This window comes from Mchenga conophoros, linkage group LG8 (assembly GCF_057382185.1).
Source record: "Mchenga conophoros isolate Kocher_MC1m ecotype Shallow Benthic linkage group LG8, M_conophoros_male_GT1.1, whole genome shotgun sequence".
NCBI classification, from domain to species: Eukaryota; Metazoa; Chordata; class Actinopteri; order Cichliformes; family Cichlidae; genus Mchenga; species Mchenga conophoros.
The window spans coordinates 25,990,738-26,008,002 of NC_140533.1; the positions used below are offsets into that span (position 1 = coordinate 25,990,738).

At 38.6% G+C, this 17,265-nt stretch overlaps 1 protein-coding gene across 2 annotated transcripts in view; it reads right to left on the reverse strand.

Moving 5' to 3' along the window:
• Positions 1–16,277, reverse strand: part of LOC146568883 (vesicle-fusing ATPase-like) — a 30,306-nt gene extending 14,029 nt beyond the window's left edge. The window contains exons 1-11 of one of the 2 annotated variants that reach the window (XM_085285235.1): positions 16,156–16,277; positions 13,003–13,088; positions 12,154–12,250; positions 10,158–10,197; positions 7,200–7,366; positions 6,863–6,970; positions 6,559–6,634; positions 5,985–6,140; positions 3,163–3,362; positions 497–662; positions 269–343 (exon numbers count right to left, since the gene is read on the reverse strand). In XM_085285235.1, the coding sequence (XP_085141361.1) occupies positions 269–343; positions 497–662; positions 3,163–3,362; positions 5,985–6,140; positions 6,559–6,634; positions 6,863–6,970; positions 7,200–7,366; positions 10,158–10,197; positions 12,154–12,250; positions 13,003–13,088; positions 16,156–16,167 (1,183 nt within the window). In that variant the 5' untranslated portion in view covers positions 16,168–16,277. Of the gene's footprint in view, positions 1–268; positions 344–496; positions 663–3,162; positions 3,363–5,984; positions 6,141–6,558; positions 6,635–6,862; positions 6,971–7,199; positions 7,367–10,157; positions 10,198–10,543; positions 10,560–12,153; positions 12,251–13,002; positions 13,089–16,155 lie in introns of those variants that run through there. The other variant, XM_085285236.1, reaches the window with a different exon arrangement.
• Positions 16,278–17,265: the final 988 nt, after the last annotated feature.

Sequence of the window (17,265 nt, forward strand, 5' to 3'; positions counted from 1 at the left end):
CTTTATTGTAAGGTAGACCTTACAATAATACAGCAGAGAAACCCCCAACAATCAGATGACCCCCTATGAGCAAGCGCTTTGGCGACAGTGGGAAGGAAAAACTCCCTTTTAACAGGAAGAAACCTCCAGCAGAACCAGGCTCAGGGAGGGGCGGGGCCATCTGCCGTGACCAGTTTGGGTAAGAGAAGGAAGAAAGGACAAAAGACATGCTGTGGACACGCTGTTTTAAGTCTACGGAATGAAATTCTGTGTGTTCGCTACTTCTTACCAATCTCCATCTTCACCTCCAGTCTTCCTGGCCTCAACAAGGCCTCATCTATCAGGTCGGGCCTGTTGGTCATACCTGAGGCAGAAAGAAAAGAAACCAGAAGAAAGGGAAGAACAAAAGTAATGAGACAGAGTTTGGCTGTTCAGGCGTGACACAGGACAGGATTTAAATGTGAAAGTGTTTATGCTAGTTTACATATACTGCGAGAAAATGTCTGCATGTTTGCACCTATGACCAGGATGTTGTTGAGTTGCTCCACTCCATCGATCTTGGATAGCAGCTGGTTAACCACGGTGTCATGGACTCCTGTGCTTCCTGCCATGCTGCCACGCTGCTTACAGATGGCGTCAATTTCATCAAATATGATGATGTGAAGGCCGCTGTTGGCACCGAGCTGTTCGCCGACACAGACGCAGAGGAAGAAGATTAATGTGTAAACTGTAAATACCTGCTTTGCACCTTTATCCTATACCATCTGTTCACACAAGCAGGGAGGACATCGCCTCGATAATGCTGAGTAAATCCAGTTTTTCTACATCTGTCATGCTGGATATAAGTAATTTTGCAGGAGATGGTGTTACACAGTTACACCTACTTACCTGAAAGCGCAAAAGTGATATGCATGTTTATCATATTTACTACAGGGGAGACAACACAGATGAACTACGGGGGTTAAAAAAAAACTTTCCCTGTTTACAAATCAATTAAGGAACATTCTCTCTTTATATTAGAAGCCTTAGAAAAGGTAATGCTTAAATATAAAAATTCAGATTTATCTAGATAAATATGACCTTCCTGACACACTTTTCCTAAACTGAAATCAGAACTGGATAGTATAGATACATAGTTCTTGTTTGATTTTATTGCCATATAAAAGTCAAAGGTTTTTATTTGTCTATAAATCAGAAATTACTTCCAACAGCCAGAACGAGTCCATCTTTTGCACTAAATCATGCACTGAATGATAAATGAACAAAGCCCTCTCTGTTAAAACTTATTGAAAGGAGTACATCTGGAACATCTGGAGGATATAAGCTCTGTATATACACAGAGTATAAGAAAAGAGATATCAACACCTTTAAACATGCACCAATTTGCAAAAATGTCTAAAAGATAAACTATAGACAAACACAAATGTGTATTTTAAACTTTTTTTCCTTCTCAAACACGCTTAATTTTGCTTGTAGCTTAATTTCTTAAACATATAGGTGTATGAATAAGTTTACCAAATAAACAGGGGGTTGGTTTTAAGGAGCTGTCTGTTATTTTCAAGGTCTTACAATATTATAATTGTCTCTTAGTTCTGGGAGTCCGTTTTCGGGTCCTCGGGTAAAGTATGTTGGTGCTGGCCATTGAATTCTGTGGAAAAGTTCATCTGCCTGCACAACTCAAGGCTGAAAATTCATCAGTGTGCTGCGGTCCATTTCTGTCCTCCCAAAGTTTTCTGCCCTGGAGCTTAGACGCACCTGATACAGCTGCATTTTATTGGAAGATGTGCAGAAAACTGACTTTGTTTTGGCTACTAAAATTCTCAAAATAAGAAAATCTGGTTAATGAAACTGGAATAACTAAAGTCTCAGGCATTTTTTTTGTAAGATCTGAAGCTGGCAAACCATAGGAAGTTCTGGTTTGGACATTCATTTAAATGTTTAGTGAACAAAAAGTAAGCACAGCAGTGTTATTACAGCTGGGTACTACCTCTCCTTGGCTGACCTGTATTTTCTTGACATCCAATTCAATTTACAGTGATTTAATGTGGAACTCCATAAAATGGCTTTCCATCTAGCACCTTGCAGAGGCAGAAGAATAAAAAAAAGAAGCTTCCTAAAATAACATAAAAACAAAAAATACATATTTTTGTTAATAAAATAAAATTTGAAAGTAAACTTTTTACTGAAAGTGGAAAATGTGAGTCAAGTTTTTATATTGTAAAAACTGTTTTTTAAAAATGCCCCCTATTATATGAAAAGATACTCAACCCAAGAGTGAGACTAATAGAAAAAATTACATTTTTAACAATAAAAACCAAATTTAAAGTAAAATCCACACAGCAAACATATAAGGAAAATATAAGGAAATTGTAAATTTACATTAAAATAAAACTAAAATAAAACTACTAAAAAGTATACTATTAAACTATAATAACCTTGTAAAATATAAAATCAAATTACATTTTTTTTCAGCTGAGACACAGAAGCATAGCAAGAAGAAACCGTGACTGCTTTTCTTTCATCCTGAGCTGAATACAAGTATTGAGCCTCTTATGAATGAATGAAAAAAAAGCGATGGAGCAGCCGGGTGGGGGGTTATCGCTCCATCTACGGACCTGTCAGACTCTGACGTAGCATTTAAAGCAGGTGTAGAGCTGTTAATGTCACACACATACACGGTGTGTGTGGGGGTTTGTAGGGAGGTCTTATAGGAGGTCAAAGAGAACCCAGCCCCTCATTAAGTGGTGCAGAGTGAGGCTTATGTCACACCATCCAAACCAACTATCACTGCTGGGTTTCAGTGGCCCCTCTTCCCTTTCAAACACGCACACACACACACGCACAAACTTTAAAAAGTCATTACAGCTATGTCTGGCTAAAGGGCAGATCTCTCCACTCTTGAGAAATTAGATTTTTTCTGCAGTGCTTATCGGTATTTCACTGGGATGCTGGAAGAATACTAATAGCTACTGAGAAAATACTCTGAACAAACACAGTGACTTTTGATGACTTCTAGATTAGAAGTTTAGGAAAGTTCTAGCAACACAGCCAATATTACTTGGAAGCTGCAACAAAACAGACTCGTTTATTAATACAAACAGGACTTTTATGTTTGCTCTGCTTTGGTAAGCTGGCTCTGTTGTGGAAGAACAATACAAAATGTACATCGTGTCCTATTCTCACCCTCTTCTGTTCATCCTCTGCATCTGCAAACAGCTTCCTGATGTTCGCCTCAGACTCTCCCACATACTTGTTGAGAATCTCAGGGCCGTTGACGATCTTTGGCTCCCGGGCCTTCAGCATCTTGCCAATCTGTCGTGCCATCAGGGTTTTACCACAGCCTGGGGGCCCGTACAGCAGGATTCCCTTCACATGTTTACAGCCTGGAGATAGATGGACAAGCAGAGGAGAGGAGCTGATGTTAAACCGAGCACCCACAGTTCACTTTAACAGCTAGAAAATGAGTAGAAATCAGTGGCAAAATGCATAAATTGTATCATATGTTTCCAAAACAGTTACCTATTTAAACAGATGTCTGCATAAGAATGTGCTAAATCTATTCACAAAGGGATAAGAGATTTGATACCAGAAGCTATCCGGTTTCTGTCTGCAGTCCAGGTTGTATTGATCAGCCACATTTGAGTAGGCTCTGGCTGCAAACAGGTAAACAGTCCGTGGAGAACTACGTTGCTGAAATGCAAATTCAAAACCACTAATGTTTTAGCTTTATTTTAGCTGTGTTTAAATATATATATATGCACTAGTAAACATAGACAAGCAAAAGAACAGGAAGTCTTGGCCTGGAAATCTGCTAGTTACACTGGAGAGCCCAGAGGTTACGTAAGAAGGATGACCAATGGCTTCTCCAGTTAAAAGAAAATAGTAATTCAACAGGAGAAGGCATTTGCTTTAAGTGTTGTTCATTACCCAAGATTTCGGACAATAATTTAGCTTTATACAATGTAGCAGCTGCAAAATGTTGGCATACACCCTAGTATTGTGGTGTATTATCGCTCTGTCGTCATTCTCAAGCTTAATATTCAATCCTTCGTAAGAAGTTGGCTATATGTTAGCCTTTTATAGAAATGATCTTAATGGATTACTTTTTTGTTGACTGAGAAGGGACTGCAGTGACGCCCTGCAAAGTTTTAGTCAGCCAGTAAGGTGTTAGTGTTAGGTGATGACGTTTCTATAGTTTGTCTACAGATATTAACAAGAAGCTGAAATATGAATTTAGTTTTCTTAAGAAATACAGCCATTTTTGACCTTTCCCCCTTTGACTGGGGGGTAAATGTGTGATGAACATGAACAGAGTAGAGTAGGCATTCTTTGCAAGTCCTACTCTACCTCACCTCCATTGATGCACATTCATATCACCTTAAAATATCTTGAGCTGCTGTTAATTTTAAGATTATGAACTTAATGATCAGACCAAGGAGCAGAAGTGTAAGCCGTATAATTCCAGCACTTAAGATTTCCTTCAAAGACTTGCTTCTTCTCCAAGAAGATCATGCGTGGAATCCATGAGCTCTCCACTCGGTAATGTTTACAGTGTGGCTCTTTTAAATGGCCTTTTGCACCTGGTTAATGACATTTAGCTCAGACTAATTGAGAGGCCACAGATAACCATCTGAGTTGCCATTTGGCCTGCTGAGGGAAAAGCGGCCCAGTCTGACAGGTGAGAGCGTAGAGACGAGGGGGTTGGCTTCTCTTGCAAGGTGGGGAGAAGTGATGTGGTTGTGTCGGGTTTGGAAGAGCAAGCACTGAAGCTTCTCTCTGTCTGCTTCACCTCTCTGGGAGCAAAGGGGAGACAAGGTGAAGCTCTCAGCATCTCAGGCACACACACATCATGTGTGACGTATGCACGCATATTGCCGCTCTGTCAGCACCTGCACCGCCTGCTCCCCACGCCTGCCAATTACCACTTTACCTTTTGCTGGGTGCGCTATCAGGACATGCCATCTCATTAGAACATCCAGCTGGGCACAGCCAAAGGCCAATCCCTGCACACAACCAACTGTTTAAAGGTCAGCTCGCACACTGCTGGACACTGCCACTCTTAGCTCTGCAGGTATGGAGAGTCTGGGAAACTCATGTAAAGTGTATATTTGCCATGCTTTGGGGGTCCTTACAGCAGGTTTTCACAAGACTGTTAGCTTCTTGGAGCAAGGATTAGGACAGATGTGTGTGAATGCGTGTGAGAAGCGAGGGTTTGCGTATTAGTCACAAAGACCGCCTGATGGCTTTCATTAGAATGAGCTGCTGTCCTTTTGGCAAATGAATCATCATTGTAATCTGATTGCTGTCAAAGATTTATTAATGAGAGGGGATAGCAGGGAATTTAGTCACGGTCCAGGCACCCAGAAAGGACACTGCTTTGATTGTTCCCTCACTGTGGGGGTTGCCGATTCAGGTAATGCTGCTGCATTTCTCAGAGGAATTATTCGACGTTATGTTTGTGTTACGTCGACGAAAGGATTAAACACAAGCTGAATGTAATAACTGAAAACACTGATTACATTTAGCATGAGTAATCTCTTTAATCTGATGAACAGTGGAAGAAATACTGAGACAGAGAAAAACAGTGATTATTAGGATTGATTTTTTCTTTCCACATTTTGGTTGTTAATGTTCATCAAGTATGGACAAATGCACTCATATCGAGTGACTATGAAATTCTTTGACAAAACACTGAGGATCAGTGCTTTATCACTCCAAATGGGATGATAATTTAAAAAATGAACTCCATATTAGAGCCAATAAGAGTAGAAACAGTTTAGACAGTAACATCATCATGAAACAGTTTCCTGAGATCATAGATGAAGTAAGAAATAGGGTCATTTTTTCATAGATTTTGACACAACCGAACTTCTTTTTGTTGGCCAGTTATGGCCTCATCACACAGATGTCTTAAATCATCATCAGACTTTAAGCATGGCAGTATAAAAAGTGGAAAAAGAGCCACAAACAAATGAATACGTGATGACAAAACCAGGGGGGCTTACCCATCTGTTCAACTATGTCTGGAGGGAACACTCGGGAGGCGAAGGCTCTCCGGAAGATGTCCGAAAACTCCTTGTCAAGGCCGCCAATGCCCATCCTCTCAAAGTTCCAGTCTGGGCTAATAATAGACTGACGTGACTCTCGAGTCTTAGATTTCCCTGAAGGGTAAAACATAAAAATGTTTATTATTCACTCAACAGTACACTTAATTCCTTTTTCCTCCGTTTGTTAGTGTCTTAGACGTTGCAAGCTTTATTTTGATGTGCATCAAAGTTAATTAAAATTTTAAAATGTAACTTTAAACTCTCCTTGAGCCAGTTTTGGTTTCTGTATTTAAAGTATTGCATTAATAAGTCACCCAATGCCTTTAAACCCCAAAGGCCAAGCTAAGTGAGTGAAGTGTGCCCCCTTGTGGTACTTTAGAGAATTGCTTCAGATGTAGTTAATGTAGATGTATGTAAATGCAGGTGTAACAGGTGTAGTGGTTTTAGCAGTCACATTTGCACTTTGTATTAAGTGTAGGCATATGAGAATCTATTTTTACAATGAGAGAAAAAGTAAAAGTCCGACACTCACCAGCCAGGATTACGGATGAGTTCTCTGCTTTCTCAAAAATCACCTGACTGTTTGCCACCAACAAACCAATGTCAATCTAAAGAAACAAGCAAAAGTAAGATGATAACTGGCTTGAGACACTGCCCTGTTTTCACTGCCTCAATAACAGCATCAACCTGTTTGAAATCAACATTCAGGTACAACATCTGGCCCTTTAACTACCTGAGAAGGTTTAAGATAAACTGTATGGATTAAAATTAATAGCTACCATGGTATATAGGTGAGTGAACATCAAGGGACAGCATTAAAAATATTCTCCAGATACCTTCTGTTTCTTCCCAGAACCATGTCCTCCCCTCAGGATGCTGGGGTCCATGGCCTCCATATCTTTAACCACCAAGATGAACAGCTTTTCGCAGAAACTCAACACGAGCTGGTTTTAAAAAAGAAGATACATGCACAGGACAAAACGAACAAAAACACACATAGATAATCAGTTTAACAAGCACACAAGCACACACACATTTAAGTAGTAAACAAGTTTAAATGATCACATATTTACTCTTAAATTTATGTGTAAAGGTGTTACTAAGCTTCATTTTAAAACTGGTCTCCGGTTTTGTTTTAGAATCAGTATTTAAAGTGTTAAAGCCAAAAAGCACCTGCTGGCCAACACTGAAGGCCTGGTTGTTGAAGCTCTGGAGAACCTCAGCAGCCATCTTGTCTGTGTCGTAGGCCTTGCTGTCTGCATGCTTCTTCTGCAGGAAGTCGATTTCCACGGTCATGCTGCTTACACACTGTTTGGACTTGTCAAACGTGTAGTTTGACACTGTGATGGCAGAAAAGATCAAAATGAAAGCACAAAGTATTTCTCGTTAACCTGAATCATTGCTCATGGGCACTGTAGTGGGGAGCTGGCAGACTATTTAACGCTGGATGTGACAGTTGGTATTTTTGCAAACAGCTAAAGTAATGTTTGAAAAAGTGTAGGACTGTAGTGCATGTGTAAAAATGTTTATTATATCACCTAATAAAGCTGTCCGAATAATAAAAATCACTTTATTTGTATAGCAGTTTTCAAAACACAAAGTTACATTGAAGATAATACTTCATAGTGAACAAGTGAGGAAACAGTTGACAATTTATATATCCACCATGTAAAGCGCAACATTAGAATTTGTCTGGAGTCATGTTATTTGGATAGAAGTCAGTGCTTCTCTTGTTCCATCTTGTTATTTAACATATCACTCTTTCCAAACACTGATCCCAAATGATTTATTATGCCTGCTGATGTAAACGAAAAAGGAGAAACTTTCAAAAAAGACATCATGAAAGCTGTTTTTATCACCACCGTTGCCTAAAAACATTTCAATCTGTTATGACATTAGTAGCTTTACTAAAACTAAAAAACTGTACTATACTGTCTGTTTGAAAAGGCTATGAAGCCTCACAAAATGTAAATAAAAGCAGAATAAACTGATGTGCAAAACCACAAGTTTCAGATGCAATTTTGCAAACCTGAGCCATGCTGCCATGTTCTTTGTAAATAGAAGAGGCAACACTTCCAAAGAAGAATGTGCTAGGTCTCTTCCTGGGAACACTGGCAACTGTTTAGTTTTCCACTTGTGAATAATCTTTCTCACTGCAGAATGATGGACTTCAAAATGTGTCGGAATGTGAAAATTGACTTTTTTTAACCACTCCCAGATTGATGAGCAGTTACAGTTGATTACTGCTGGCATCATTCCTCCTTTGCATTTTGTTAACACCTAAAGTGTCCAGAACAGCAAACTGATAAAATGTTGCTTTTATAAAGCTGATTAGCAACACAGGGCAGTAAAATATACCTAGTTTTTTGCACATTGCCTCTGCATTTGGCTTAGTTTTTATTAAATAAGCAATAAGAAATGCAATATGTAGTTTTTTTGCAGTTGATATGAGGTTTTATTTACCTAATTTTAAGACCTGCTGAGCACCAGGTTACTTATTACGTTCTGATAGGTATAACTTTAGAATTTAAAGAGAGTGTTGCTATATCTACTAGTATCCCTCTCATCTCTTGTTAAATGCTAACTAAATAGCTGAATTTGAGCTCATTAGTGCATATGGAGGGATAACCACATCACTAGCTCCTCGTTAGCAGCCAGCAGCTCCTTCAGCCTTTAATGTGAGAAACCAAATGAAATCCAGGCAGCTCCTGAATTAGATATGATCCATCATCCCCTTTCACTCTAAACTGAATCTCTTCAAACTGCTGCTATCTCGTTATGAAAATGAGATAGTCTGCAAGTAGCGTGCTGATATTTCCACTGCTGCCAGGTAGTGGAAATATCCACATTCAATATGCCCAAATTAATCATAGTCACTAGAAGACACTGCTACCACATTTATATTCATTATGAAAATGATTTGAATGATTAAATACATGGTAGGTTTAAATACCAAAACATAGTGATTTGATGAATAAGAATACGTGAAGAATAAGAGTAAGGGCTTTCATGTTTTTCACGGGGATCAAATTTTAAAACTATGACGACATTTATTCTTTTCTTCCCCCCAAATCAAGTAAGACGCACCACTTTAGCCGAAGGGGCTAAGTAAAAATATCTATCAAAGGAAAGTCTTCCTCTTTCACTGGATGCTGGCTAGCCTCTGTGACAGATATGCAGAGGCAACACCTACACATATTGTTAAACTGTCTTTCAATCTGCCGGGCAAATCATATTCCCTCATTCCTTCCTGACACTTGAATAATAGCTATACCCTCTAACCTCACGCACAATTAGAAATCTGTATGATAAGACCATCAGAAGTTAGCACAGTGAGAAAGACTGCAGTGTGCAGTCAGAAGTATGCACGCTACATCAAAGAACCCTCAAGGTCCCTGCTAGTGCTTCTTATCTGGTTGCCAGTGACTCTAAAGGTATTCACTTCTATGAGAGAAATACTGAAACTCTGTTGATAAATACACAACCATGTAACAGTAGCAATCACAAAAGGTTTTGTGTTAGACCTTTCAGAATATACTGAAACCTCTTTACACAAAACTCAGGCTAAAGTCAGAGGTGTTTTTAGACTGGTGGTGCACTGGTTTCATTAGTTTGGCTCTCTTTAATGGGCCCTATGTGGCTTGTGAACTAAAATGAGTTTCACACCTATTTACTATAGCAATCATTAGTCTATGCACCCTGTACATATATGTAAGAAACTTTTACTGAGAGCTGCTCATAAGAGAAATTATCCATATTTTATCAGAATTTATCTTAATTATCAGCTATATCAGTATAACTGCATTCTAAAGCCTCGAGAATAACAGGATGAAAAAAGGATGAAAATGCAGAGATTTCTGTCAATCTTGTGTACTGTCTCACAAATTCATCCCCAATATGAACCAGGAAAAATGAAGTGAACACTTTATTACTTATTTATGAGGTATCACATATCTGTAAAGTGAAGATGGGCTTCTTTCTCCAGAAGAAGTCAGATGGGGAGAAAACAAATTAACAAAAAGCAAAAAAAACTTCATGTTTTGTATTAATTTTGCTCTGCTGCCCCCAAGTGGCCAAATGTGGAAAGCTTTAAATAAAAAATGCATTGAAAAGATTAAATCTTCAACTCACCTTCAATCTCTTGTCCAATTATTATACCTGCCCATTTTCTCTGTGAACAAAGAGAAGTGATTGATTTAGTTCCACGCCTTATCATTTGCTCTTAAAAAGTGACGCACTATGGCAACAACCTTGCTAACATTTAGCAGTCTAAAAGGCACTAACATTTCCTACGAAGCTACCACACAGAAAACATCACTGCACGTTTCACGTTTCCTCTGCGAGATGGTCTTATTTCACAAAACTCCACTGAAATACATCACTCGTGTCTTTGATGGGCAACTAGCCATTTTTATTTGAGACAGCAGGCAGACTCAGTTTCCGTGTTTTAAATGGTCATTCAGTAAGTATAATTCTTGTGGTAAAATAAGACCATTTTGAGGGGGTTTCAGTAGTACCTGTGTGCGGTCGTAGCTGCCAAGTTTATAGATGGAAGAAGAGCAGGCAGAGAGAGGCAAGGCAAAAAGAGGAAAAAGCAGGAACAGACAGTTTGAGACAAACAAAGAGGTCCATGCAAAGAGCTCTCAAACTACCACAGTTTTTAAGTTTACTTGTCAGAATATCAGATTGCAAACTGCTATGAAGAGCAATACACAACAATATGCTTTGTTGAACACCATCAAAGTGTTTTCATGCATTTTTTTAATAAGTGGAAGTTATCTATGACACAAATTTGTGTCTGTTGCTGCTCACTGTGTCCCAAACAGTGCATTGTTTTAGTTTCCATGCTGGTCAGCTTGGTCATGTGACTACTGCAATCTACTGTAGGTAATGAGCTGTGGCTCAGGAACTCATAGAAACCTCTCATCCAAAACACTGAGCTATTTATTACTGATTAAAAACATCAATCGGTCAAAAGGTGAAAATGTTGAAGTGTTTTACTAAGTTTCCTGAAAACTACAGCAGCTCCTGACGCAGGTTACCTCTGCTTTTAAATACGTGCTAGGAAGTCACATTTTCCAGTCAATCACTCTAATCACTGCTGTACACCTAACAGCTCACCTGCTGCTTTTGTTCAAAATACAGTATATACCATCAATAAAACAGAAAAAGTACACTCTGTCAAGTCTAAGGTTTTACATTTCAGGACATAATAAATGATCTATTCTACAGCAGGTCTTAAAGTTAGGTAAATGCAACCTCAGATGAACAGAAACACATCATAAATTACACTATGTAATTATTATTTAACAAAAAATAAACAATGGAGAAGCAGCATGTGTAATTACCCCTGATGATTTAGTATCTGTTGGACAGATGGCCTCACATGTAAAACCTGAATACTTTTGTATGTAAAGAAGTTCATGGTCAACTCAATGACTGCGAGGTGCTCAGGTTGGCTGAAAAACAAGCCCCCCCCCCCCCCTCATGAAGTGTTGTTACTGATATCCACTATTTAGTTTTTGCCAAAGTAGCACTGTACATCATGGGTAAACATCTCCGCTTTACCTATGCAAAGGACATTGCTCCAGAATCCTTATGGGTTGTTCACATATAAATTTGCAAACTTGAGCCATGCTGCTGTTTACTTTTTGGAGAGAAGAGGCTTTCTTTTGGCAGCACTTCCAAACAAGTCATACTTGTTCACTCTTTCTCCAATGGTGCTGTCATGAACCTTAACATTTAACATGCTAGCTGAGGCCTGTACAGTCTGAGGTAGATCTCTTGGGTTATTTTGCTGTTTCTTTGAGCATTGCACGGTCTGATAATTAATTTTGCACAGACTGTTTCTGCATTTTAACTTTATTCATTTATGACACATTTATTTAAGTCATGTTTTATAGTTTATCTGAGTTTGTTTTTACCCAATTTAAGACCTGCTAACGTCCTCCTGACATCTACAACCTTTGAATTTAAAGACGCTGTACTTACAGAAAACAGTCGTGGTAAAAAAGTATCGGTAAAAATACCGAGATATCATATTTGCAGGAAATACATCAAGGAACTGAGTAATCAGTGACAACATGCAGCCAAGGATCATCTGAAACTCTCAAACATTTAAGCCTACCTGAGCCTGACTGAAGGCGATGGTGTTGATGTTCACACTGGAATGCGGCTTCAAGGTGAAAACATACTTGTGGGCTGAATTGCGCACAATCACGTGTCTGCATCGAGACGAAGAATTAGAAGGAAAGCAAACATGAAGCAAATACTTGAAACAAACAAAATCCCATTACTTTTTTTTGTCTTGACAAAGGTTTTCAAACAAGATACCTTGGCTTGAGTTACGAATGAAGTCATATATTATAAATGTAATGGTAACATGTTTGACTGTCCTTCACAGAAGCACCTAACATGTTTACGTTAATTGTCTTTGATGAATTTATGATTATAAACTGAATGATGGACAGTTCATTCTTGGCCTTTTAACAGCATAACAACAACAGTTTGTATCTATTTTACTTTAAGTTGTATCTTACTGGATTAATCAGACCATGACTCAGAAAATTCCATGGACATACAAACATCCATCCCATAATGGGGTCTGTTAAATGGGTCTGTCCATCTACTACAGGGCTGCCCAATCCCAGTCCACAAGAGCTACTATCCTGCAGCTTTTAGATGCATCCCTACTCCAACACAGCTGAATCAAATGGTTTGATTACCTCTTCAGCATGCCATCATGTTTGGCAAAGGCCTGATAACAAGCCATTCATTTGATTCAGGTGTGTGGGAACAAGGATGCATCTAAAAGCTGCAGGACGGTAGCTCTCGAGGACCGGGATTGGGCACCCCTGATCTACTAGAACGTCAAAAATCTGAATGCAGACATCACTATCAGCTGATACATAAACCCACTGGTTTGACGAAACTAGACACACAGCCTGTGTAGATGCACACCAAAAATCTGACTCACTGTTCAAAATGTTGATCCTTGTCACTGACGATAGCACAGTTGGTGAGCGACAATTCGTCTGACGGGCATCGAGCCGTTTGCATAACCTGAACAGAGAAAAAAAAAAATGTGACTTTGCAAAAGACAAAAAATACAAATAAAAGCATTTCTCAAGTTATGTCTTTACATCACTTGTGTTGGTTTTGTGTAGAAAAACCACAGGGTAAAAGGTTTGGTCGGCCTATGGTCATACATGACACAAAAAGGAATCAGATCATCACACTTGGCCAGACTAATTGTAAATTAATTAATTAAATTTTGCAACTTAGCTAAAACTGTTAGCACATTACCTCACTTCTTTTACCAGTTAAAGGTATCATGGGGAAAGTGACATGATAATTTGTATTATTTCCTTCCTTTTTGGATTTACCCAGCTGAATTTAACAGCATAGAAGCACACGTGTGCTGTCATGGCTGAACCAAGAAGCCTTTTATTGCTAGTATTAATGAAGTGTGCCTTCAAATTTTGGTTTAGTGCACCCTAATCTTTAAAAAGGTTTAAAACTAGCAGTCCAATGCACCACGGGCCTGTACAATCTTTTTTTTCTGTGCTGGTAGGTTTTTTCCTGTCAGTTGCACTATGCAAAGCAATGATGTCAAAGCCACAGCAGAACATTAACTTTCTGCACACCTGAGTCACGTGCATGCATGCTTTTTTTTACTACTCTCTTTGCGTAGCCTAGTCAACTCTTAGACTGGCCTTGAAGAATCATTTTGTACTGTAATTGCACACTAGGTTTGCAGCTCAGTGATCTTTATGACTCCACATCAGGCTGTTGTGTAAAAAAATAATTATGAAACTATGAAAACAGAAAATGTCTCAAGGCAAATTCATACACAAGTCTTTATACTGACACACACAGGCTGCGTAGCAAAAAAAAAACATTACCAAACCAAATTACTGTAGAAACAAAATCTTGAAAATTACAAGAAAACCCCCATCTCATTACATCCTTCTTAGAAAGCGACCAAGATTTAACCTGCTTTCATCTCAAATATCCAAAAAGATGATTAAGTGCTGACCTAGATCTAAAAACGTTAATCTTGGCCTACTTTGAGCATTTCAGGAAGTAGGCTTTCTTGTGCCTTTTAGCTCTCCTGATAATCTCAGATTGTCAGTCTATCCGAGGTCAAAAGTATTAAGAATTGTTATTTTTTTGGCGAGTTGTTGGTGATAATAAGAACTGTTTTAGGTTTGTTCATTGAAAAAGGGAAAACAATAGCAGGAAGGTGTCTTGGCCCATGTTCAGTGGGCCGCCTCCCCTTCCTCTCTGAACAAAAAGAGTACTAAAGTACCAAAAAAAGCCTAAAAAAGCCTCTGAGACTGAAGAAGTCACCTGGATGAATCATGAAATGTTTCTCCCATTGAAAACACTACGTCCAGGTGAACAGACTCAATTTTATTGTACAGCAGAAAGGTGACATGGCATGTAAAACCATACTTGACTCACATTTGCAACTACACTCAGTATCTATTATAAGATTTAGCCCAAGAGGCCTCTGTTTTTCTCAGCAATAAGTTTGATGACAGAACAGCAGTGAAGCTTACTGTCAATATGGGTGTAGTTAACAACTTAGCTCCACACAGCAAACAGTGACCGCGATGTTGAACTGGGGGAATGAAAGAACATGTTTTTCTAGAGTCCACAGCAGCCCTCACTTCTGTTATCAACATTCAAGACGTTTACTGGGAAAAATCTGATAAAAGTCCTTTAGCAAACCATCTGTTTAATGAGCTTAAACAAGAAGATAATTGATCTTTCCTCTTACTCTCATCCAGCGGCACTTTGTTTTACACAGCTACAGCAAAACTGACTAAAAACTAAGGCTGTGTGTACGCAGACAAAATGCACGTTTACATGTTGCACTGGCTGAGAACAGCCCATTCTTTCTCTTTTTGACAGTAACACCTGTACTATGCCGAGGTGAATCTAAACGGCGATCACTACATTAATTTTAAAGCTATGGTTACTAATATTTTGCGCACGAATTATGCTATAGTATTAACTGTATTAAATACAACTTGACTATAATGCATCAGATTCTCTCACGTCTTGACAGAGATGCCTTCAAATACACTAAATTTTATTAATATAGCCTAGTAGTTCTTTTCCAGTATTACTGATCAAAACATTTAGAATACACACACATTAATACAGTACTTTTAATGCTAAACTATTGTATAGAGTTTTTTCTCTTACAATGCTGATATGTCTGCAGCAGCAGGGTTGCTATTAAAGGTGCATCTTATTTTGCAAAATCAGCGGCTGTGCTGTTAACGCCTCCCCTTACAAATACACTTGTAGCAAGATTGGGAAATCCTGGGTTAACTTAATGAGATGATGACCAGCTTCATGTGACTGCTTAGTCTGATTGACATGTCAGGGGTGAATCCAGACAAAGGAAACATACCCTGGATATACTAACCTTACTTTCAATTACAGGCCCCAGTACCTAAGCAAATATATTACTGCATATAACAAAAATGCTGCTGAAATGTGTTTGTTTCATGTGTGTGAATTAATATATAGGATGATATATTAGAATATCACACTTTTAAAATCACCAAATACCCTATATCTCTGAAAAGCCCTATACCCAGTAACATGGGGCTTTTCAGGCTTAATTACTGGTTAATTGAAAGTAGCTAAAGTATTAGTAAAAATGCAATTTTTAACACTGAGTTAAAAGTAAGTTTGGGCTTTCAGTAAACGTTTCTCTTTATGTGCCTTTCTTGTTCCCTTTTACCCATTAAACACCGCAACACTTCCTTCATTTCACTTCAGAGACACATCCAACCCTGAACAGCAGGTTTTTTTATATCGAGGCTAAAAACACAGCTAAACAGCCCAAATATGGCAAATGTTACTTATAATAATTCACAGGTGGGAAACAAAAACAGCTGCATGAATGCTGAGTTTCACACTGGTCATAAGATACTCCATTTGTCTTCCGGGCTGCCTACGAAGTTATGAATGACAACTGAATCTGCCACACAGCTAGTGCTGTGCTGGCTCACTGTCCGAGTACAAACCCCCCTGCAGTCCTCTAAGTGTACTTCCGGCTTATTCTTCAATATTTTCCGCTCCAAGTCTGAGCTTCAAATAAACTCACCCGTGTAGACATCACTGTGGGCTGTTTTTGTTTTTTATCCTACTTCTGGTAAAACTCTGCATCAAGCTTCCGCTGACAGAGGTAAACGCACAGACTGACGTCGAAGGAGGCGGGATTTCAACACGTACTGTAACGTCATCACGCAAGCGACGGGAAGCTTGTTTCTGAAATCCTTAGACACCCATAAAAGTGATCTTCTCCCAGGTTGGATTGCTCCAAGGTGATAAAAAAAAGGCTGTGTCAGATAATAGATAAAACGAAATCTTTTCTATATGGGGAAAAATGATCCACAATAACATTAGGCTGGGTTTAGACTTAGTTTTAGATTACAGTCTTCAGTTTTTATTATGCCTGTGTTTTCCTTTCATATTAGAAACCCTCAGAAATTTCAAACTGGGATGTTATTTAGGGATATCAAAAGTTATGTAGCCCTTGGACCAGGCTTATCTGGTCCTAAGTCCAGCTATAATAAAACAATGGCGTTGAAGAAATAAATGTTTTAGGAAATCAGATATTAAAATGTCAATTTGTGGATTATACAACATTGTAATTTGCAATATAAAGGTGAAAACACATATTAAACATATAGGCATTATTATCATTGGGAACAAGAATTATGGGAGAAAAGAACAAATAAACAAAAAAATGTGGCTAAAATGTAAATGTGCTTAGTCAGATGGATTGTGGATTCTGTGAAGAAGATAATGTGTGAAACTTTTTTGTTTTGTTTTCTCAAAATAGTTTCTGTAGCTGAAGAACTCAGTGCAGTAGAGCAATGTTCGGATGTGGTGGAGGGGAGAGATTTACATCACGGACGTGCAGCCAACAAATCTGCAGGAAGTGTTGATATGATGCGGTAATGTCAGTATTGACCAAAATATCTGAGGATTGTTTCCAGCAGCTTGTTCCACCTGTGCTACTTAGCAATAAGGCTGTTTTTAAGGGAAAATGCATATGTAAGTGTCCAGTGAGTGTATGATCTGTCTGCTCTGGGAATCATATCGTTTCCACATGAAAAACTTCTAATAAAGAACTACTATAAATGTGCAATTTGATAACCACGTCTTGTTCTATGAGTTATAAAAACTTAAATATAACTGCCTTCAAATC